Source organism: Rhinatrema bivittatum, chromosome 8 (assembly GCF_901001135.1).
Source record: "Rhinatrema bivittatum chromosome 8, aRhiBiv1.1, whole genome shotgun sequence".
NCBI classification, from domain to species: Eukaryota; Metazoa; Chordata; class Amphibia; order Gymnophiona; family Rhinatrematidae; genus Rhinatrema; species Rhinatrema bivittatum.
Genome location: NC_042622.1, coordinates 101,456,262 through 101,481,028, shown reverse-complemented (window position 1 = coordinate 101,481,028; position 24,767 = coordinate 101,456,262). Strand labels below are relative to the sequence as shown.

The following is a 24,767-nucleotide window of genomic DNA, read 5'->3' as shown; positions in this document are numbered from 1 at the left end:
ATGCTGGATATGTGTTAAGTATCAGTCTTTCTCCCCTGCCGTTGAAGCAGAGAGCTATGCTGGATGTGTGTGAAGTATCAGTCTTTCTCCCTTGCCGTTGAAGCAGAGAGCTATGTTGGATATGCATTGAAAGTGAAGTATCAGGCTTATTTGGTTTGGGGTAGTAACCGCCGTAACAAGCAAGCTACTCCCTGCTTTTTTGTGAATGCAAATCCTTTGCATTCACAAAAAACAGGGAGGGACGAGCTCCTACCTTCTGTGTCAGGAAGCTGCGCAGATATGGGTGGAGGCCCTCTCCCAGTCGATGTACCTCAGGGCCACCTACTTGCCGGGAAAGGACAATGTGTTGGCAGACAAGCTGAGTCGCACCTTTCAGCCACACAAGTGGTCTCTCAACCCTTCAGTGGCGGATTCGATCTTCCAACAATGGGGTTACCCTCATATAGATCTCTTTGCGTCACTTCAAAACCACAAAGTAGAGAACTTTTGCTCTCTCACTTGCAGCCAACACTCTCAGCCAAGAGATGCGTTCTCCCTCTCATGGGCGACCGGTCTCCTATATGCATTCCCTCCACTTCTACCTCTCTCAAAGACTCTTGTAAAGTTACATCAGGACAAGGGAACCATGATCCTGATAGCACCTCACTGGCCACGCCAAATGTGGTTTCCAATACTCCAGGATCTCTCCATTCGCAGGCACATTCCCTTAGAAAGGACCCGCTTCTAATTACTCAAAACGACGGGTGCCTACGCCACCCCAATCTTCAAGCCTTGTCCCTGATGGCCTGGATGTTGAAAGGTTAATTCTTTAGCCACTTAACCTTTCGGAACCAGTTTCCTGTGTCCTGATTGCTTCACAAAAGCCTTCCACGAGAAAATCCTACCTTTACAAATGGAACAGGTTTAAGTCATGGTGCTCTTCTCAATCCCTTGACCCCTTTACTTGTCCTACTACGAAGTTTCTAGACTATCTCTGGCACTTGTCAGAATCAGGTCTAAAAACTTCCTCCATCAGAATGCATGTCAGGGCGGTAGCCGCCTTCCATAAAGGTATCAGGGACATTCCTATTTCAGTACAGCCCCTTGTAACACGCTTTCTGAAGGGCTTGCTTCACCTCAAGCCTCCACTGTGTCCCCCAGCCCCTTCTTGGGACCTCAACCTGGTTTTGGGTCAGCTCATGAAACCACCATTCGAGCCTCTCCATTCCTGTGATCTTCGCTATCTCACATGGAAAGTGATTTTCCTTTTGGCAATCACTTCTGCTCACAGAGTTAGTGAATTATTATTTTTATTTTTTATTTGTTTTTATATACCGACATTAAACATGGGTATCACATCTGTTTACAAGATAACTTTTGTGATAATGTGACGGCGGTCATATTATCTTTACATTGTAACATTATAAATAACATAGCTATGTATTGGTTTAAATGATTGGAACATTATAAACTATCTCACATGGAAAGTGATTTTCCTTTTGGCAATCACTTCTGCTCGCAGAGTTAGTGAATTACAGGCTCTAGTTACCTATCCGCCTTACACTAAACTTCTGCAGGACCAGGCAGTACTCCGCACTCACCCTAAGTTCTTACCTAAGGTAGTATCAGAGTTTCATCTCAATCAATCCATTAAACTACCTACCTTTTTTCCCAGGCCCCATTCCAATCCAGGAGAACAGGCTCTGCATAGCCTTGACTGTAAACAGGCTCTAGCTTTCTATCTAGACCGTACAGCTGCCCACAGGAAAAGCACTCAATTGTTTGTCTCTTTCCATTCCGTCAAATTGGGGCAGCTTGTGGGTAAGCAGACTCTCTCCTCCTGGTTAGCGGACTGCATATCCTTTTGCTATCAGCAAACGGGCATTCCATTTCAAGACCGTGTTAAAGCATACTCTGTGAGGGCCATGGCAACTTCAGTAGCACACCTACATTCGGTGCAGCTTCCTAACATTTTCAGGACTGCTACCTGGAGTTCTCTCCATACCTTTACAGCCCATTATTGCTTAGACAAGGCCGGACGACAAGATTCCATCTTCGGCCAGTCTGTCTTGCGCAACCTATTTACAACTTGACATACCAACACCCTTCCACCTACCCGTTAGGGTTCAGGATGCCCTCCACCAAATTCAACCCCAATCCTAGTGCCTTGCACACCTGGCTACATTTGGTGCATACTCGGACATCCTCAGCTCGGTACTCACCATATGTGAGGACTACCATCCTGTTTGTCCTGTTAGAAAGCAAATGTTGCTTACCTGTAGCAGGTGTTCTCACAGGACAGCAGGATGTTAGTCCTCATGAAACCCGCCTGCCGCCCTGCGGTGTTGAGTTCGTAACGTTTTCTTATTTTATTTTTCGGCACTGCCTGTAGCTTTTAAACAAGACTGAAGGGGGACCCCTGCTGGCTACAGGGTTAGTGCCATGCTGGGCATGCCCAGTAGGTGCCAGTCAAAGTTCTAGAAACTGACAAAAGTGTCCCGTGATTGGGCTCCATCCTGTGATGTCACCCATATGTGAGGACTAACATCCTGTTGTCCTGTGAGAACACCTGTTACAGATAAGCAACATTTGCTTTACATGTGTAAATATAAAATATTATGTATTTTTTAAAAGCCATTTACACATGTAAAGTGGACTTACGTGGGTAAATCCTATGGACAGTTCAATGGTATATATTGTAGCAATTTTCAAAAGCCCACTTATGTGGGTAAAGTGCATTTACATGTGTAAAACCCAATTTTAATCATGTAAATGCTTTTTATAATCTGGCCCTATTGCTCTACTGGGGATATTTCATTGCTGCTACTTTCCACTGTTCTGCAAACTCATTTTTGTCAACCAGGCAGTGCTTTAAACTTGCAGCGTTATACTGTGAAATATGATCTCTAGTCATTTGTCTTGCCCTTCTTTTTGCAGAAACTGCAAACTGAGCAACAGCACTTTTTCTATGGCATCTGTTGATATCTTGTACATTGACATAACAAGAAGGTGGAACAACATGGGGCTGGACCAAAGAGAACCAGGTAATTTATATGCTAGGTCTGAGAGTTTTGCAACTGTTAGGCCCTTTAATGACTGCTTTCCTTCCATGGCTGCCATTGTCATGAGCGGAGCTGTGAATAAGACCTGTACAGAATATTCTAGCAAAATGCCTAGCTTCAGCTGCAGTTTGGCATCAAAGTGTAAAAATAAAAAAAAAATAAAATAAACTACTTTTTTCCCTCCAATAGAGTGGCTTTGTAAATATTTATAATTGATTGTTACTGTTATGGGAGTCTCTGTTTAGTGGACCCTTGGGCCGACCTGCTGGAGAGTGGGAAAGGTGGTCAATGTCTCTAGTGAATAGCAGGCCGGGAGGCAGATGTTCAGGCAGGACGTAGATGCTCTTCACCCTGGAAGCTGGTACTCCCCCGGGAGGAGCCCGTAGGAGCCCAACCGCTGGGACTTAGGTGGCTTCACCCTTGGAAGCTGAAGCCCCCCTGGGAGGAGCCCGTAGGGGCCCGGCCGCTGGGACTTAGGTGGGTTGTGGATCAGGACAGGTAACTGGAACCAGACTAGGACAGTAGCAATACTGTAACTGGGTTCGGGTTCTGGAACCAGGCAGGAACTGTAGCAAGACTCGGGTACTGGAACCAGGCAGGAATTGTAGCAGGATTCGGGTACTGGAACCAGGCAGGAACAGTAGCAGGCAGGCAGGAACCAGCAGGTACTGTAGCAAGCAGGCACTGTAGCAGGCAAGCAGGAACCAAGCAGGTACTGTAGCAAGCAGGCAGGAACCAAGCAGGTACTATAGCAGGCAGGCAGGAACCAAGCAGGTACTGTAGCAAGCAGGCAGGAACCAAGCAGGTACTATAGCAGGCAGGCAGGAACCAGACAGATACTGTAGCAGGAACGGAGCGACGAAGCAAAGCGAGTCACTCCGGGGCACAGCGCAACAGGAAACCATGACGCTAACTCGTTGCAAGGCATAGACTGGATGGCCGCGGCCGGCTTATCAAGGCCGCAGCGTCTGACGTAAGGAGTTGGGCGGAGTCACCACTGGCGAGAAACGACCTAGAAAAGCGCCCAAGTGGCGCGCGCACGCGCCTAGGAGCCGGGCATCCATGGGAGGGCTCGCAGCGGCGCAGCCCCAGCGGGGATGCCGCAAACCAGGCCTCTGTAAGCGGGAGCAGGTCCGGAAGCCCGGAGGTAAGGGCCTGGCCATGGTGCTCGCGGCCAGAACCGCAACAGTTACCATAAAGTTAGTGTGTTCTTATCTATACAGTGTGTGGATCAATAATACAGAACTTATTTTAGATACCTACAAGGAAGAGTGCCTATTATTAAGGGAGCTTTTTGAAAGCCTCCAGGCCAAAGAAAAAAAATAAAAAATGGCCTACCATCATTTTGGGCAATAGTTGCAGACTACTATTACAAGAATCATGTAATAAAATATTTCCCATTTTTCAAGACTTTATATAACATTCTATTAGACAGTACAGTAATCCTGACTCGGGGTTGGGGGAGAGACCTTTTGTTAGGTAGTTTCGCTTCTTTGTTTAGCTAGTTTCGCTTCTGCATAACCCATTGACATGGCAATGTTCTACTTCCTTTTATGGTTCAAAAGACAATGCAAGCTTCGTTAACATAATAAAAACTTCTCTGTGTGGTCATGTTAGTCTGTAATAACAAAAATGATAGAAGTTGGTGACACTTTATTAGACTAACGGATTTATTGCGGCATGAGCTTTTGAGGACAAGAGTCCACTTTGTCAAAGCTCATGCCTCAATACATCTGGTTATCTATAAGTTGCTGCTACTCTTTGTTTTGGTTTGTTGAACCAAAATAGTTCCAGCCTTGCTAGCTGGATTGCATTTTGTAGTGTTACTTAAACTTAAAAAATCATTTTAGTTTGATTTCATAGTTGTTATTTCCTTTTTGCAACTCATATAGAAACATAGAAATGATGGCAGAAAAGGACCTACGGTCTATCCAGTCTGCCCAGCAAGCTCATGGAAGTTTCTGCTGTGCCATACAAATCATCCCCATACTTATCAGTTTCTCAGACCATCAAAGTCAGGGCCCTTGTTGCTGTTTCTTGCTGTTTGAGTCCAATTCCCCGTTATCTTCTGCCATAGAAGCAGAGAGCAATGTTAGAGTTGTATCAAGAGTTTCAGGCTTATTGGTTAAGGGTAGTAACAGCAGCATCATCAAGTTACCCGTATGTTTGTTTTCCCAGACTGCCAAATTCAATATCCTTGTTGTTTGCTGTCTGAATCTAATTCCCCTTTTCCTCTTTTCCCCCTGCCGTTGAAGCAGAGAGCAATGATGGCTGGAATTTAGTAGTAGTTTTTCTTTACAAGTGAACATAAACAAAAGTGTATATGCTCTGATACAGAGCAAATCAAGACACAGGAACATGACTGAGCAGAATGAATGTGCAAGATTAAAATATTGCTCAGCAGTAGGAAGTATTTATTTCTATTGTCTTAGGTTCACATTACCATCTGGCCCATTGTTATTTCTGGGGTAGTTTCTCTCATTTTGTTGTATGAGCCGGAAATTGCTTTTATTTTTATTTATTTTTGTGCTGTCAGTACTTTTGCTGACCCAAACAAGAAACAAAATATTTCTTTTATAGAAAATATCATAAGCAAGTTTCAGCTGCAGTAGATTAACTTAGCTCTGTCACACACCTTTGTTTTGTTGGGGGTGGGGGCACTTTACATTTATAACTGTGTGGCACTAATTTAATACTTCCGAATTATGGCTGACAGCTTCAGGATATTGCTTTACCAAAATATTGCTGATTTTAGTTTTCTTAGTAACTGTAACCGGTATTTCTCCAGTTCATTTAATCTATTATCCTCGTAAGAAACTAAAACAACTGCGGTCAGATATAGATATAGGGCCTAATTTAAACTCGCAACAAAATGTACATCTGGATGCAGACCTGCATGACTATAAAATTAGTTTAAAAGAAGTCATAGCAGTCAGACATTTTCAACTCTGGTATTCATTTTTCAGTTTTTAATTTATCCTGGTTCTTTTATCTATGCCAACATTTGAAAGCTATTCAAAAGGATATTCTTTTTATGTTAAAGTATTACTATTCAAATGTGAAAGGCAGTGTTCAGCATGTAATGGGTTTTGCCCTCTCTGGCTCTCAACTCCCCCAGATAGTCATGCTGGGTGAGTAGACCTACCTAACTAGTTGAAGGTTGGAAGGGAGTTGAAGTGGACACTGAGCCTATCGATGATGCCCTCATCTGCAAGTTTAAAAGTTACTAAAGTGACATGCTGTTCTAAATCCTGATATATGAAAGAAGGTACAAATCACTTCTCTCAAAATATATCACAACTACGCAATCAAATGAAAGGAATATACATAAATACACTTCACATATCGAAATATCTACTATATCATAGTAATGCAATTTACAAATCACAAATAACTCTATGAAATCACTGGTTAAAAATGTAAATATGTAAACCATATCATGCTATTCATTCATTTCCACACTAATCATACCATATACTCTTAAAATAAAACTACTCTCTACAGAACAATTCCCAGTATGTAATTAATTAAACCTTCATTTTCATATATACATCTGCTTGATTCTATCTCTTTAATTTGCTTTTATTGTTCTCTTCTTTGATAGTTGGCAGACTTCTAATCTTCTCTCTTTTCAATACATACACTATGTAATCGACTACCCCAATATATGTGCCTTTGAATTAATTTATATTAAAATTTCCTAAAAATATTTTTGAATATTGCGTGATATAAATATTAGCACTCTCTCATTTGACTATATCATGATATTGCACACATATTTGTTGCGTTTAGTGTAGTTAATATTTTGTTATTTCTTTAATTGATCCTACATTTTTTAAATTCTTCCATCTACTATGCCTGGATCTGTACTCTAAATTCTAGATTGTTTTCTTTTAATAATCCCTTTTCTCAGATAGTAGAAAGCATTTTATGGTAAATGTTTTATCTGTTGAATATAAAATATATCAAGTTTAATGTGATGAAAAGTACTGTATTTAAAAGTTATGACTAAAGCATTCAGATGAATCTTATTTGCTTTAAATAGTGTATTGCACATCTTATAGTCTTTTAACATAGATTAACATTGCATTTATAGCAAATAAACTAAATACTGTCAGAGGATTTCGATCTCTAGCCCTAGTAGCATAAAAATAAACCATTTAATGTTTATTTCATGATTTATAAAGTTCTCAGAAAACTTTGATAACATTAAATTTGATAAGGTGCTATTGAGGTGGACATTTTCCTTGAATAATGTGTTTTTCTTAATGTATAACTTTTTTTTATTTTTTTTTTTTAACAACTAATGAGGAAACTGAAATTTTTGCTCTCCTGAGCTTGGCACACATTTCTTTGCTCTCACAAACGAATACAAATGTTTGAGGCCAGCCTGATGGCACGTGGTAGATCCAGATCCAATTACCACGCATGGCTTCTGTTTCTCACTGGGGATACTGTGAAGGAACTAAACTATTCACAGCCCCCAGGAAGTAAAAGCCCCAAACTTTGCTCAACACCAAGATCTGCTGGTCAAGTTCAAGGTGCACAGAGATGGTTCAAGAGAGACCGACAGTACAGGATTGTTTCTGTGTTGGCTGGAATAAATGGAAATGGGCACTAAATATTGGAGCAGGGGAAACCTGGTAGTTGGAAAATGAAATGACACTGTGCATCCAGTAAAAGATCTCTTCTAATGAAACTGGAGCCCAACAGAGTAAGGGGAAACTGACAGCCCTGCCCCTTCCTTGCAACAAGTATTTTTCTTCCAGTACTTGAGTGATATAATAAAAATGGATCAACATACATGCTTACATCTGAAGCACCCTTTGTCAAGAACTAAGATTACTCCAGGACTTAATCTTCCTTAAGATTTTCCCTCCAAATTCTTTGAATAAAAAGGCGCAGATTTTAAAACCTGTGCGTGGGCGCAGATTTGTTCATACAACCCGGCGCGAACAAATCTACACCTGATTTTATAACATTCGCGCGCCCTGCCCCCTGGACCGCCCTGGACTGCCCCGCCCCTTTTTGCAAGCCCCGGCACATATGCGCATCCCGGGGCTTGCGCACGCCGCCAAGCCTATACAAGATGGAAACTGAAATTTTTGCTCTCCTGAGCTTGGCACACACTTCTTTGCTCTCACAAACGAATACAAATGTTTGAGGGCAGCCTGATGGCACATGTGGTAGATCCAGATCCAATTTCCACGCATGGCTTCTGTTTCTCAGCCTGTCTGTCACTGGGGATACTGTGGAGGTACTAAACTATTCACAGCCCCCAGGAAGTAAAAGCCCCAGGCAAGATAGGCTCAGCGCGCGCAGGGGGAGGTTTTTGGGGGTTGCGCGCGTATCTTACGCTCAACCCTTTGAAAATCTACCCCTAAGCTTTTATTTCTATCACCAGCATTTTTCTTACTGTACTAAATATTGTAATAATTGCTTATAACTACTGAACCACAAAATATTTTTGGAGTACAATATGTGCAAGATAAAATATTTTCTCAGAGGGCAAGCAGGATGGCAGTTCTCACAACTAGGTAACAACATCAAGTTGAGCCCAGTATGGAACTTTTATCTCAAAGTTTCTAGAACTTTGAGCATACCCAGCATTTCATGCCATGCATCCATGTGGGAGCTCCTTCAGTCTTATTTTTTCCATGGAGCCCACATGTTGCACACCTTCATGCTCCTGTTTCCACGGGATTCTCTGTCTTCTTAATCTAGCAGGAATCTCTTCGTTGTGGGGCCCCACTATCTATTTCTTCCCTTTAAAGTATCCTTAGGGGCGGATTTTAAAAGCCCTGCAAGCGTAAATCCAGCCGGATTTACACGCGCAGGGGACTTGTGCGCCGGCATGCCTATGTTGCATAGGCCACCGGCGCAAGCAAAGCCCCGGGACGCACGTAAGTCCCGGGGCTTTGCTTGGGGGGACGTGTCGGGGCGGGGCGGCATTCAGGGGCATTGCGGGGCCGGGGGCATGGTGCCGGCCCGGAGGCATTCTGGGGGCGTGACTGAGGCCTCCAAACCAGCCCCTGGGCCGGAGAATGGCGCGCCGGCAGCCCGCTTGCCTCAGGAGGCGTAACTTTCTGCACAAAGGTAGGGAGGGAGATTTAGTTAGGGCTGGGGGGAGGGTTAGGTAGGGGAAGGGAGGGGGAAGGTGGTGGGGGGGCCAGAAAAAAGGTTCCCTCCGAGGCAGGCTGCTCGGCTCGGCATGCGCAGGTTGCACAATTGTGCACCCCCCTGCGCACCGACCCTGGATTTTATAACATGCGAGCGGTAGCATGCGCATGTTATAAAATCGGGCATAGATTTGTTGGTGCCAGGTTACGCGAACAAATCTACGCCTGCGCATAACTTTAAAAATCTACCCCTTAGGTTTTTTGGTTGCTTTTTAAGCTTTCTTTCAGTTTTTTAGCTCCCATGTGATATAGCAGTCATTAGTCAATCATGAAGTCCTTTGATTTTACTGCATTAGTTGGACTGCAGTAGTTTTCTGTCCCCTTGAGGATAAATTGACGAATAGTTTTAAATGATGTGCCCTCGGAAAAAGGCTTTAACTATCATGGATTCCCATGATAGATATGTCCTGTGCCTGGGGGGCTAATCACGATATCCGAGGGTATAATCTCTGTGTAACCATGACCCTAGGGGACATAGGCCCCAGCTTGTTCTAAGGAAAATAATTTCAGGCAGCCTAAGTCCAGCCCATCAGAACTAGTAATGAAGGCATAGACAGTGATGGACCCAGGAGTTGCACGGAATGCTGGTAGAGCATAGAGCCTCCTTGACATTGAGCACAGGAAAGGACTGGGGAGACAGACCTTCCTCTGTTTCTTCCCCCGAAAGAAAGTCAAGAATTCAGCCTCTTTGGTTCTGGCATTGAAGACCTCTGATGCCGAGCCTTGAGCAAAGGCCAAGAAGCATCAGCATTGGTCTCAGTCAATGCACGATGCCAGACACGGGGACATTTTGGCTGCAGCCATAAAAGCCCCAAAGTATTCCCATGGAGAGGAGCTCTCATCTTTGATTCATTACCAGCAATTGTGACAGTCTCCAGAGGTTCAAATGTCTATCTATATGGCTCTAGTTACCCAGGAAGAGTGGCTCCCTTCCTACCTCCCAACTTGTGCTGGCACTGGCAATCTTCAAGGAGGAACTGGACAGGAAGATCCAGCAGGTCTTGGACAGAGCACTGCAGTGCATTGGTGCCACTGCATTGAGATCGATTTCAGGCCGGTGCTGGATACCCTACAGCTGCCCAGCATCCCAGTACTGTAAGAGGACTCAGGTTCTGGAACCAGGCAGGAACTGTAGCAAGACTCGGGTACCAGAACCAGGCAGGAACTGTAGCAAGACTCGGGTACTGGAACCAGGCAGGAACTGTAGCAAGACTCGGGTACTGGAACCAAGAAGGTACTGTAGCAGGCAAGCAGGAACCAAGCAGTTACTGTAGCTGGCAAGCAGGAACCAAGCAGGTACTGTAGCAGGCAAGCAGGAACGGAGGGACTAGCAAGGCAACTCACTCCGGGGAACGACGCAACAGGTAACCAGGAGGTAAGCCCATTGCAAGGCAAAGATTGAGTGTCCAGGGCCGGCTTATCAAGGCCATGGCGTCTGACGTCATGAACTGGGCGGAGTCACCACTGGCGGGAAACGGCCTAGAAAAGCGTCCAAGTGGCGCGTGCGCGCACCTAGAAGCAGGGCGTCCATGGGAAGCTTCCCGGCGGCGCAGCCCCCGCGGGGACGCCACCAAACAGGGTGCAAACCAGGCCTCCAGAAGAGGGAGTAGGTCCAGAAGCACGGAGGTAAGGGTCTGGTCGCGACACTCGCGGCCAGAACCGCAACAATCAGTGTGCAGAACCATCCAGGTTTGTCATCAACTACTCCGTGTCCCACTTGAACCTGTCATCTCAGTTGGAGTTTATACGAACACTACTAGCTCTCCCACATCAAAGGGCTATCTCCTTGAAGTCTGCAGTCGAGAGGATTCAGGAGAGTCAGCAGGTACTTTGATTTGCTTTACAACTGTAATTAATTGTGATTAATCAAGAAATAATAAACAACATAAAAAGAGTCAGCAAGTATTAGCATGGGACATGTTAAGGTTGCTGGGCCTAAACAATGGATGATATTCTCTACATGAGAGGAGTCAAAAGGACCCTCCATTTACAGAGGATTCAAGCCATTCAAGATCTTTGAAGTAGTATCCACATCGCTCGGCTATTCAAGGGCTTCCTGTCTTGGTGGTGGATTTAATTAAATCTGATCAGAAGTATACCCCTCCAAATTCCTTCAGTTCAAATTGTCCAAACCATGGATGCATCCGACTTGATATAGGGAGCCCATGTGGAGATGCTTTGTACCTAGCGACTTTGGTCTGGTCAGGAAAAGCTTCATCAGATAACCTTCCAGGAAGTATGGGCAGTTCAGAATGCTGTGAGGTTTTCCAGAGATTGGTTGGCCAACAAAAATAATTCTTGTACCTACTGTGTGAGGAGACTGTCCATATGTAGGACTGGAACATCTCCAAAGGATGGTCCTCAGGGCCACGTATCTGGCAGGAAAGGAAAATGTTCTTGTAGGCATTTGTATCAGATCATGGAACCCTGCAAATGATCTCTGGTTCAGGGATAGTAAACCAGATATTCCTCAAGTGGGATACACCCGTGGTAGATCTTCTTATATCTCCTCAGAATAGGAAAGTACAGCTCTTCTGGTTTAAGAAAGGAAATCAAGGCAAACTAGCCCTCAATTGCCCGCAATTGCTTTCTGTATGTGTATCCTTTGGTTCCACTCATCACAAAAACCTTGTTGAAGCTCAGAAAAGATCAAGGACTATGATTATCTTGGTCACAAGGGTGCTATGAGAAATTTGGTTCCCACTCCTGCAGGAGATGTCCATTAGAGATCCAGTCAGGCTGAGGCATTCCCCAACTCTCATCATTCAGAATCAGGGGCTGTTGCGCCATCCCAACATCAGGTCTCTGGATGTTGAAAGAATAACCTTACAACCTCTAGATTTTTCAGAAGAATTGTCTCTGATCTTTCTTCAAGGAAGATGCCACGAGGGAGTCCTATGAACTGAAATGGAAGAGGTTTACTTTTTGGTATGAGTAAAAGTCCCTAGATCCTTTCTTCTGTTCCAAACAAAAATGTCTTGATTATCTTTTACTTCTGTCTAAGACTGCTCTTAAGACCAACTCAGTAAGAATTCATCTTAGTGTAATTGCACCTATCTCTGTACAGACTTTGATTGTTTAATTCATGTGGGACTTGCTTCATGTCAAGTCTCCCATTAATCCTCCCGCTGTGTCTTGGAACCTCCATGTGGTACTGGCCAAGCTGATGAAAGCTCCCTTAGAGCCAGTTGACTCCTATGAGCTGAAGTATCTGACCCAAAACGTTGTATTTTTTGTGGCAGTGATTTTGGTGCACGGAATTAGGGAGCTCCAGGCTCTGGTAACTTATCCACCTTACACACAATTTTTTTCATGACAGGGAGATGATTCTGCACACACACCCTAAGTTTCTGCATTTGGTGATGTTGAACTTCCATCTTAATCAGTCCGTCATACTTCCAACATTTTTTCCATCAATAAACAGGGCTGAATTAGCCATGACGTGGGTGACATCATCCAGCGGCACCAAACAGACTTTTCTCTCCTAGTTAGAGCTTTTAGCTAAACTGAGCATGTGTGGGAATTTCCACATGAGTGTTGCCTCAGTCATTTTTTTTGTCTGATCATTTATTTCTCTTCTCAGTTGCCTTGCTGTGTCAGCAGCACCCCCAATAGCACTTTTCAGTGCTAGTTAAAAACAAAAAAAAAAGTTTATTGCTTGCCTCTTCAAGATGGCTGGCAAAAAGAAGCCAACAGTAAGTGGATTTAAGAACTGCATTTGTGGCAAGGTAATGTCCATTGCAGATGGTCATGAACTATGCTACTGTTGCTTGGGACTGGACCATGACCAGGCAAACTGTTATAATTGCAGACTGATGGCCCCCACATTTAATGCGCCAAGGATTTTTAAATAGAGAAACTACTCTCTATCCTCGCCTCTCCAGTTTTGCTAGCCCACTTCCACAGGATAGAATCCCAGTATTCCCAATTCGGGTGAATACACTATCAGAATCCCCACTAGGAAGTGGTTCTTTATCACATTCACTTGGCAACAGAGTCTAGCCATTCAAAGGTTGTCCACCAGGGCTATTCCTCTTTGAGGCAACTGAGGGACCCCCTGATTCACCATCTTCATCATTCAGATCCTGTATTAGGGTTCTCACACCCTTGGGTTCTGAGGAAGGATTAGCGGGAATACCCTCTGACCTGCTACTGGAGCCTCTACTGCATTCCACTCATCCAGAAGATCTTTATTATTCAAAGGTTTTAGATTAATTTGGAAAAATATTTAGAGTGAATGTGCGCAAGGATTAAAATCCTTGGCCAGAGGTTTTTGGACTCCTTTAAATTTTGGACACTCCAGGGGAATCAGCAGCTATCCTTCTTGACAGGGCCTGAAGAACTCATTTTTTCAAGATGCTTCTTCTATACTTTTAAGAGGCTATACTTCCAGACGCTCCTTCTGGCCTTTTCAAAGATGCCAGCTCCCACCTCTTCCTGCTCAGCAACAGCAGCAACTTCAAGCTCGTGCTCTTAAAGAAACCCAAGAAATCCAGCCCAAACCTGGATTTTTCCCCACATTACCTCTTGCCGTTGAAGCTTAGAGCAATGTTGGAGTCGCATTAACTGTGTGTATGTTTATTGAATAAGGGTATTATCTTATTCGCTTTCAGTGTTAACTGGTTTACCCCCGAGTTCATTGTAAACCGGTACGATAAGACTTGGTTCTTGAGCATCGGTATATCAAAAGAATTTAAATAAATAAATAAATAAAATTATTCAATGTCTGGTAGCTGGTTTTCTTGCTGCTAAAATTTATTTATGTTCCACCTTTCATGATACATCAAGGAGGATTACGTTCAGGTAATCTGTTTCACTTTTTAAAAAAACAGCAAGGCCATAACTGCCTTGCTCTCAATAGCCATGCAAGAGAGTCAGAGATTAGAGTTTTGGATGAAGGAGAGAATCTTGAAACTATGTGAAACTTGGAAAGATGGGAAGGTGAACTGGCAGTGCTATTGCTAATCTTTTTAGCCATGGAAACTGTAAGGAATCAGGTAGGCGAGAACCAAATCTGATATGGCTGAAAAAGAGCTATGAATATCATTTGCCCTGAGTCATTTCCTAATTTTACTAGTCCTTGAAATTAGTGGACTGGTGAAAAAGCATACGAGAGCCTTACTCCATGGAATTAGAAATACATCCTGAGCTTAGGCATTTATCACTGGTCTCTTTGAGCAGTAGATAGGTATTTTGTGATACTGTGATACAAAAAGAGGTCTGTGAGGGGTGTTTCCCATTCTGAAAGAGATTTTCAAGTCCAGTTAGATAAATAAACCATTCATGAGGTTGAAGGTGTCTGCTGAGTGAGTCCACTACGATGTTGTCCATGCCCAATCATTTAAATAAAGAAACACTAGAATGCTGTTTTTCCTGAGGTATGCGACCACTACTGCTACGCACTTTGTGAATACTCTGGAAGCTACTACCAGACTGAAAGGCAGAACTCTATACTGGTAATATTGTACCACTAGAATAAATCAAAGAAATTTCCTGTGAGTGTTGTGAATAGGAACATGGAGATAAGCATGCTTCAAATCCATTGTTGTAAGCCAGTTGCTCTTTTCTAGGTGAAGGAGAAAGGAGTCAAAACATCCTCATATAGGAGTGGGAAGGCCATAACTGGGGTGGTGCTCTACCTCTGGGTCCCAAGAGTGTGGCTCAGGGAGAGAAGGCAGAGGTTGGGGAGTAGACCAGCAGCCACAATATGGGTGGGCTGACCCGCCCATCTGCCTCTTCTTTTTTGCGGCTTTTTGAAGAGCATACCTTCATTCAGTCTGTGCCACTTTGTCCTGGTCCCTCCAACGGTGCAGGCAGTCTGTCATCTGTTTGGTAATTTAGAAAGAAAAGTACCTTTCTTTCCATCTATGCATTGGGTTGCTGTCTCTGCTCTGATCAAGGCCACCTGTGCCAGCTCAGCTGATCGCCTTAGGAGCCTACAGTTGCAGGGCCATCTCCCCTCTCTCCACCCAGCTGGGCCATGGGATGAGGAAAGTTAGAGAGGATGTTTACACATGGCTGCCCCCAAAAGAAGGCAGACACCCAGGGAGCAGCACTGGAGCAGCTAGCTGCAGCCAGAAATCCTCCAGCCTGGAACTCAGTTCTATTGGGGACATTTTCTAGCAATGTTTTAACCCCTGTGTCATGGGGAGGGCACATGCATGGGTGGCAGGCTGATGATTCTGGGTTGAGCTAGTAGACTATGCCACCCCTTGCAGAGTGCTGTTAAGTTGCCTTTGAAAAAAAAAAGGAGGGGGGCAGGTTTGTTGGTGTGAGTCTGCATCATACTATGGGTATTTATACTGCTGGAATTCCAGGTTGTATGGGGGAGTCACTGTTGTCATGCACCCGGAGCCTAAGAAAATGGTGCTGGGGCAGAGATAGAAGTGGTTCTCTGTCTGTGACAAGGCGATAGCTAAAGCCAGAAGAATGCTGGGCTGCATAGAGAGAGGAATATTAAGTAAGAAAAGGGAAGTGATTATCCCCTTGTACAGGTCCTTGGTGAGGCCTCACCTGGAGTACTGTGCTCAGTTCTGGAGACCGTATCTATAAAGGGGCAGAGACAGGATGGAGGCTTTACAGAGAAGGGCGAGCAAAAAGGTGGAGGGTCTTCATCAAATGTCTTTTGAGGAGAGATTGAAGAATCTAAATATGTACACCCTGGAGGAAAGGAGGAGCAGAGGTGATATGATACAGACTTTCAGATACTTGAAAGGTTTTAATGACCCAAAGATAACAACAAACCTTTTCCGTTGGAAAAAATCAGCAGAACCAGGAGTCACGATTTAAAGCTCCAGGGAGGAAGATTCAGAACCAATATCAGGAAGTATTTCTTCACGGAGAGGGTGGTGGATGTTTGGAATGCCCTTCTGAAGGAAGTGGTGAAGACCAGAACTGTGAAGGACTTCAAAGGGGCATGGGATAAACACTGTGGATCTATAAAGTCTAGAGGATGTGTATGAAGAGTGGGTGGCTCGCGGGAATGACGGCTACTTCCTGGAGATAATACCAATGATGGCTATTACCCGGAGATAATACCCTTATTCAATAAACATACACACAGTTAATGCGACTCCAACATTGCTCTAAGCTTCAACGGCAAGAGATAATGTGGGGGAAAAAAAAAGGATTTCCATTCACAAAAAATGAGGGGGGTGGCTTGCTGGTTACGGTGGTTACTACTCCTAACCAAATAAGCCTGATACTTCACTTCCAATGCCAATCCAGCACACTCTCTGCTTCAACAGCAGGGGAGAAAGTCTGATACTTCACTTTCAATACAAGTTAGCACTCTGCTTCAATGGCAAGGGAGAAAGTCTGATACTTCACGCATATCCAGTACAGCTCTCTGCTTCAACAGCAGGGGAGAAAGTTTGATACTTCACACATATCCAGCATAGCTCTCTGCTTCAATGGCAGGGGGAATGAAGAAAAGTGGATCTATATATAGACAGCAACCAACAAGGACTGAATCACATGGACTGGGTAAACAGGTGTGGGTGTGGCTTGCTTATTGCAGCGGTTGCTATCCCTGACTAGTTAAACTAGATATTCACTTGGATGCAGTTCCAACACTACTCTGCATTATGGCGGGGGTGGAAGGGATACCGAGCCAAAAGGTTACTAAGGGCCAAGAGTAACAGATAAGTATGAGAGGGAAAAAAAAAAAAAAAGAGTGCGAAGGCTTGCTGGGCAGACTGGATGGGCCATTTGGTCTTCTTCTGCCGTCGTTTCTATGTTTCTCCCCACCCCCTAATCTGGATATTGGTGCTAGCCCTTCACAAGCAATGGTTCTCATAGGCTTTGGTCGAGCAGCCAGCTGCACAGATGCAACAATCCTTCATGGGTAGCCAGGTTAGTTATTTGTTTTTTTATATTCCGCTACCTCCAACAAAACTTGTTCAGAGCCTGTATGCAAATTACTAATGGTCATAGAGAAGTCTGTGGACCAGCTCCCTCTCTCTCTTCCAGAATGGCGAGACATATGGGGCTGACACAGTGCAATTGGATATGATTATATGTTGCTTGCTGGTTATGGCATCAGTCATTGTGGGCAGTATGTTTTGATGGGCGTAGCCAATTTGGCCACGGGCTATTGATGTGAATAGTAGTGGCCATCTTTGCATGGGGCATTTGATAGGAGGTGACAGTGGCCATCTTTGGAAGGGCATCTCAAGAGAATTGTGGTAGCCATCACAGGAAGAGCATGCAAAAAGAATAGTAGCAACCATCTTTGAGAGGGACACGTGTGTGGACTGCAGTTTCTCTTGGCCATTTGAAGTGGAGAGAGAGCTCTTTCATCTAGGTGATAGCAGGCATTCTTGCATGGGCCCCTTTTGAGAGATTGGCGGTGGACCTAGGCAGTCATTTTGGAGGTTGGAATTCTGTGCTTCCCACCACAGGGAGCATCTATTGCATGATTGCATTGGTCTGATGGTTTTCAGGTATTTGCTAGAATATGAATTAAAAAAAACCAAAAAACTGTACTTGACTAATGGGAATGATACAAAAAAAAAGTCATGCAGGATATGCAAGCAGCCATATTTAATAAGGGCATTGACAGCTTTGGTAGAATCACCATCTATGACAAAAAAAAAACAAAAACATTTTTAGGGTAGCACTAGGGCCAGTCTCTGGATCTTGACCTGGATGCACAGGTATGGAAGGCTAATGATCATGTGGCTAATTGCATAATAGCCGGTGCTAAGGTTATGATGTAAGTGTGCCATTTTCAGCGGGGCATGTTCAAATAGTGTCAGCCACTTATGTTGAAGTGTTAATACTGTAATTGACACATTGCAGCTGTGCTATAAAATACATGGATGTGCAACGTCAACAAGGCAATCTATTCAATAAATAAACCACTTTCATTCTGTACAGGTTATGGTGCTCGTATGAACAAGATAATAGGCAGGTATTTTGAACCTGCTTTTGGTATGAGTATGGGCCATTATACCCCTTTTGTTGTACTGGTAGACCTTTGAAGTTGTTACTCTTAGGTTCCACCCTTGCATTGTTGCTTAGTCTGTCAGCCATCTTAGGTGAGGGCTTCCTAGTATGCATGGCCTTTGAGATAACTGATTCAGTTGTTTTGGTAGAATCCTCTCACCGTTTCGCAGCCAAGACTCTTGCAGCTGTTGCTGTAGCTGATATTGTTGCTTTGAGTATGGTCTTTGTTTATAATAAAATATGGGAAATATGTTCTTCTGCTATGGTAACTATAAAGCCTTTGAATGGGTACTGGTGGTATCATCTCTGTATTGGTTGATCAGCAAATGCTGATGTCATAGAATACAAAGCAGTGTGGTATTCCTTGATATTCACAGCTTCTTTCATCTTCTTGCCAAATAAATGATCTCTAGATCATAGAAGATCCGCTTTTCTATCATGGACATCCTCCCATAGCGGAAAATCTTGATGAGGTATCAAAAGCATCATGCACTGATCTAGCTATGTCCTTTGCATATTCATCGGCTTTATTTAAAAGTGGTAATAATTTATCTTGTTCCTCTCTAGATCTAAGGAGTGAGCAGTATCTTTTAGTTTTGTAGACTGATATATAGATACTGGACCATTTGTAGCTGATGGGCTGCTATTCATGACTAAAGCATGACCATATGAAATTGTTCCTTTCCAATGGTATCCATAAGCCTAGAATCTTTCAAAAGTGAAACAAATGAAAAAGCCTTAGATTTTTTTTAGCTTTCCTCATTGCTGACTCAACCCCAATGTAGTCATATGGGAGTTGAATTTTCCGTTGGCCTAGATACTATTGTACCTTATTCTTTCTGCCTAACTTCTTTGCTATTAGAATTACTTTGAGCAGATTTTTCCAAATCCAAGTCTGCAGATCCTGAAAAGCCTTATGTACACAAACTGCCTTTATTTATTTTTAAAGATTGTATAAATTTCAGAAGTCCTTGGAAATCTTCTTCATGTTCAATTGACTTTTCAAGCTGAAAATGAACAATTTGTAACATTTTCTGCAAGAGTACTTGCATACATCATATCCTCAGAATGGGTATTTGTCCTGTGAGGCTCTGATGATATATCCAGTACTAAATCAAGAGAAAGTTCCAGTAAATGAAGAGGGTCTGAATTGTCTGAATAGACGAGCATTCATAATCCTGGATAACAGTAGGGGAATCCTTTTGCTGTAGAGCTTTGTCTTGAAGCCACAGACTCTGATTCTCGTAGAATATTCTTTTGGTATGGATGGAGTGATTGGAGATGTCATTGAAATTCTGAAGCAAAATTCTCTAGAACTGGAAGAGTGGTGTCCTCTCTAGAAGTGGATGGTTTAGTTACATCCAATATATAGGATTTAACGAAATCCTTTCATATTTTTTTAATACATTTCTGAGGTAATGGAGGCATTGATTGCTTTGGAAGGGCTTTCCATGATGTGGTGTAGAGGTCTTTCCACTCCTCGTTGAATATTCAGCACTGATCCTTTTTGTGTCGTTGCTCAACACGGCACTGAATTACCTGGCTCCAACAAATGTGGCACTGAGGACAGCTTCCGCATCAACTCATCAGTGCTATACTTCTGCAAATATGGCTGCAATAGCTTATGTGTTCTATTGGTGCAGTGATCTTTATTTCTCAGCATTGCAGCATCATGTTTACTCTTTATAGAAGTTTTGTTCAAGGAGAAAATGTTTCTCTCCTTTCTCTTTGATGCTGACCTTTTACATTCTGGCCTTTTTGAAAAGAAGCAGTCTTTACCTGAAGCAGAGGAGAGTGCATGTCTTAACTTCATGGGTCTGTATTTAATCACATGAGGCAACATTTCACCGCAATTGGAAAAAGAGAAGTAAACCAAAATTATTTCATTTTTCTTTTAAATAAAATAAAATGAAAGAAATGAAAAATTGAAGATTGGAATAGTAAGAAACCTAGTTTAAAAACAAAATGCAGTAGTAGCGATCAGAAAGGCAAAAAAGTCACAGTGCATCGGCGGACAAAAGAAAACTGTGGGGTCTTATGTGGTGGCAGCAGCACAGGAACTTCCAAGCATGCTCAGATTTTTTAATCTGCTAGAGCTAGAAAGAGCATTTTTCTGCACCTGCGCTGCCAGATGAAATCACCCACTTGTTTGGCTGTTTGTTCCTGCTTGTCCTTGGAGAAAATATTGTGATAGGGCTAATTTGCATTTTTTTAAATGTTTAAAGCAATTAAAAAGACCCCTCATGGCACTGGATCTCAAACCAGTCCTTGGGACTCATCTAGCCAATCAGAGTTTCAGGATATCCAAAATAAATGTTCATGAGAGAGATTTACATGCACTGTTTTAAATATATACAAATGTATCTCATATTCGTTGTGGATATCTTGAAAATCAAACTGGCAGAATGAGTTCCTAGGACTCTGTAGAGAATCACTACCTTATGAGACTTCCATTTAATGCAATGTAGAATACAATGTAGCAGGTTAGGTATTTATTTATTTATTTTTAACTTTTCTATACCGATGCTCCTGTACAGGATACATATCGCACCGGTTTACATGGAACTGAAAACTGTCGCTGGAAGGCGTATACAATGAAACATAGGAACCAAGAACGTGCGGGGAAAATAAAACAGATATGTGCAAAACTTTAGCAACATAAGAGAATACACTATCATATAATGTGGTAGATATAACATAATATTAAAATGAGTAACTTTAATAATAATAAGAATGGGAACGAGGCCTAAGCCTCGGGGAAACGAGCCGATAGGGGGGAAAAGGGAGAGAGTTAAGGGAGAAAACCACAATGAGCAATGGGACGTTTAGCATTGGAAGGATTCAAGGGGGAGAGAGAGCATGGGCGAGGGGATTATCTGTCCGAAAAGGTAAACTCTTTCATGCAAGCATATCACTACTGTAGGTTCCATGTGGCAAGTACTGTAAATTTCATAGTGGCTTGTTCCAGTACAGTCCTATAAATGAATAATAGTTTTGTTTGTGCTGATAAAATATAAAATTGTATGACCTTTTGGAAGAATTTATTATTAATTGGCCACTGTACCTGTTGATAGTAAGCCAAATATATTTTGCAAATGAAGGCATGGTGCCTGACTGGAGAGATTTTTCTAGTTTGACTAAGGCAGATTGTTGTCTATAATTATCTCATTTTATCTTCTGTTCACATCAACTTTTCTAACACTCATTAAATTTCTTTATCTGTGAAATTTCAGAGTTGCTAGGTGTATTTTTCTTTCTTTCTTTCTTTCTTTCTTTTTTTTGCTGCAGTAATAATTATAGAATTCTATTATTGTACAGTACAGAGCCCAATTTAAAATGAGATTAGGTACTAAATTAAAATACAGAATGAGTTCCTTATATAAAAGAGTTGGGGGAGGAGGGCCAAGAATTAATCAAAAGCTGCAGGCAGGATGTATTTTGTATGAGATTTAGGAAGATATCATGGACTTCATCCGATATGTGCTATTAGCCAATGGACATGGCTTAGTTAAGAGGATTTAAGTAATGGAGTCACTGTTGAAAGAGAGAATAGTGAACTATCTACAGTCGGGAGAATTGCTGGACCAGAGGCAGCATGGATTCACCAGGGGAAGATCCTGTCAGACAAACCTGATTGACTTTTTTGACTGAGTAATCAAGGAATTGGATCAAGGAAGAGCGCTCAATGTCTTCTACTTGGACTTCAGCAAAGCTTTTGATACGGTCCTGCATAGGAGACTGGGGAATAAAATGAGAAGCTTAGGAGTGAGTGCCGAGATGGTGGCCTGGATTGCAAACTGGTTGACGGACAGAAGACAATGTGTGATGGTAAATGGAACTCTCTCTGAAGAGAGAGCGGTTTTAAGCAGTGTACCACAAGGATCGGTGTTGGGACCGGTCCTGTTCAATATCTTTGTGAGCGACATTTCAGACGGGATAGAAGGTAAGGTTTGTCTTTTTGCGGATGACACTAAGATCTGTAACAGAGTGGACACACCGGAAGGAGTGGAGAGAATGAGATGGGATTTAAGGAAGATGGAAGAGTGGTCGAAGATATGGCAGCTGAGATTCAATGCCAAGAAGTGCAGAGTCATGCATATGGGGAGTGGAAATCCGAATGAACTGTATTCGATGGGGGGAGAAAGGCTGATGTGCATGGAGTAGGAGAGAGACCTTGGGGTGATAGTGTCTAATGATCTGAAGTTGGCGAAACAATGTGACAAGGCGATAGCTAAAGCCAGAAGAATGCTGGGCTGCATAGAGAGAGGAATATCGAGTAAGAAAAGGGAAGAGATTATCCCGTTGTACAGGTCCTTGGTGAGGCCTCACCTGGAGTACTGTGTTCAGTTCTGGAGACCGTATCTCCAAAGAGACAGAGACAAGATGGAGGCGGTCCAGAGAAGGGCGACCAAAAAGGTAGAGGGTCTTCATCAAATGACTTATGAGGAGAGATTGAAGAATCTAAATATGTACACCCTGGAGGAAAGGAGGAGCAGAGGTGATATGATACAGACTTTCAGATTCTTGAAAGGTTTTAATGACCCAAAGATAATGACAAACCTTTTCCGTTGGAAAAAAATCAACAGAACCAGAGGTCACGATTTGAAGCTCCAGGGAGGAAGACTCAGAACCAATGTCAGGAAGTATTTCTTCACGGAGAGGGTGGTGGATGCCTGGAATGCCCTTCCGGAGGACTTCAAAGGAGCGTAGGATAAACACTGTGGATCCATAAAGTCTAGAGGACAAGAATGAAGAGTGGGTGGCTTGCGGGAATGACGGCTACTACCTGGAGATAATACCCTTATTCAATAAACATGCACATGGTTAATGCGACTCCAACATTGCTCTAAGAGTCCAACATTGCTCTAAGCTTCAACAGCAAGAGGAAATGTGAAAAAAGGATTTGCATTCACAAAAAAGCAGGGAGTAGCTTGCTTGTTACGGCGGTTACTACCCCAAACCAAATAAGCCTGATACTTCACTTTCAATGCATATCCAGCATAGCTCTCTGCTTCAACGACAGGGGAGAAAGACCGATACTTCACGCATATCCAGCATAGCTCTCTGCTTCAATGGCAGGGGAGAAAGACCGATATTTCACGCATATCCAGCATAGTTCTCTGCTTCAACGGCAGGGGGAATAAAGAAAAGTGGATCTATATACAGACAACAACCAACAAGGACTGAATTACATAGTCTGGGTAAACAAATAAGCATGGGTGTAGCTTGCTTATTGCGGCGGTTACTACCCCTAACTAAGCTAGATATTTCACTTAGATGCAGTTCCAACACTGCTCTCTACATTAATGGTGGGGGTGGAAGGGAAATAGAACCAAAAGGTTACTAAGAGCCAAGAGAAACAGATAAGTATGAGAAAAAAAAAAGTGCAAAGCTTGCTGGGCAGACTGGTTGGGCCGTTTGATCTTCTTCTGCTGTCATTTCTGTGTTTCTATTTGTTTCTTAGAATGCAAGATGTGAGGCAGGGCCTTTTTGAAATGAAAATTGTGTGTAAATGTATGGTGTATTGTTAGACCAGAACATATTAGCCCATGCCTTGTAGTTTGAAAGATGACTAGTGAGCTCTACATTATATCATGCTACTTAAATATGCAAAAAATAAAAGCGAACAAACAAGTTATGAAGCCTTTTTATTGGACTAACTCAGTATCTCTGTAACTAGATTTCAAGAGCTCTGTTCCCTTCATCAGGTCAGTAAAGAGGCAGTGCAATTACACTGGTTTTAAACAGTACAGGGTCAGCTAGGCATGAAATCATCTATATATACACTAGGGGGGGACCTTGTCTGCTTCTCGTCTCTGTTGGGACCTGGAGGCTTCTGTCATCTGCGAGCACTTTCTGAGACACCTTGCCCCAACGAGGACCCCTGAGGACTATTCATTTTGGTGTCCTGCGGCTCGCCAAAGGGGCGCACCCCTTATGCCATTTTTTTCCCTGATCTCTTTAGTAAGTTATGGGAAGGAAAAGGAAAGTTAAAGCTCTAACGTCTGCTTCTACATCAGCCTCTACACCATTATTAGTCCAAGAGCCAATGGGAAAACATATTTTTAAGACTCGTTCATTATTGAATGATTCAAGTACAAAATTAGCAGGGATATCCTTATCCCCAGAAGCACGATCTCCTCGTCCCAAACCCCAATCTTCTGGTATGTTACAAGAAAATCTCATTACTCTCTTAATACTTCTAAGCATTTAAGTAATATGACCACACAGGAAGTTTTGGGGGATTTAGATTCCAATCATGCACCCAATGAGTACTTGACTGGAGGAGAAATAGATGTGGTTAAAACTTTTGCTGAAGATAGGTCTCTTTTGTCATCTGTTATTGTACCAGTTCCTGATCCGGTTTCCTTAAATTTCTTAAAGGAAGGATCATCATCTAGTATTGTAAATGATGAACCTATAGAAGTCTCTCTTAGAGATATTTGGAGAGCTATTTCTAGAACTGAAAATACTTTAACAAATTCAGTAAGTAATTTATCCTTATATACTGAAAAAGCCTCCCTTAAGCTATGTGAATTAGATACTAGATCATATAGGGCTGGATTTACTAATACTGCCAGGCTCTTTGAATCCTGCA

The 24,767-nt window shown here is 42.9% G+C and overlaps 1 protein-coding gene across 2 annotated transcripts in view; it reads left to right on the top strand.

The window, feature by feature from the left end:
* Positions 1-24,767, top strand: part of TTLL11 (tubulin tyrosine ligase like 11) — a 505,614-nt gene that overhangs the window by 442,745 nt on the left and 38,102 nt on the right. For both annotated transcript variants that reach the window (XM_029612607.1, XM_029612608.1), the window contains one exon: positions 2,917-3,023. In XM_029612607.1, coding sequence (XP_029468467.1) covers positions 2,917-3,023 — 107 coding nt within the window. The remainder of the gene's footprint in view (positions 1-2,916; positions 3,024-24,767) is intronic.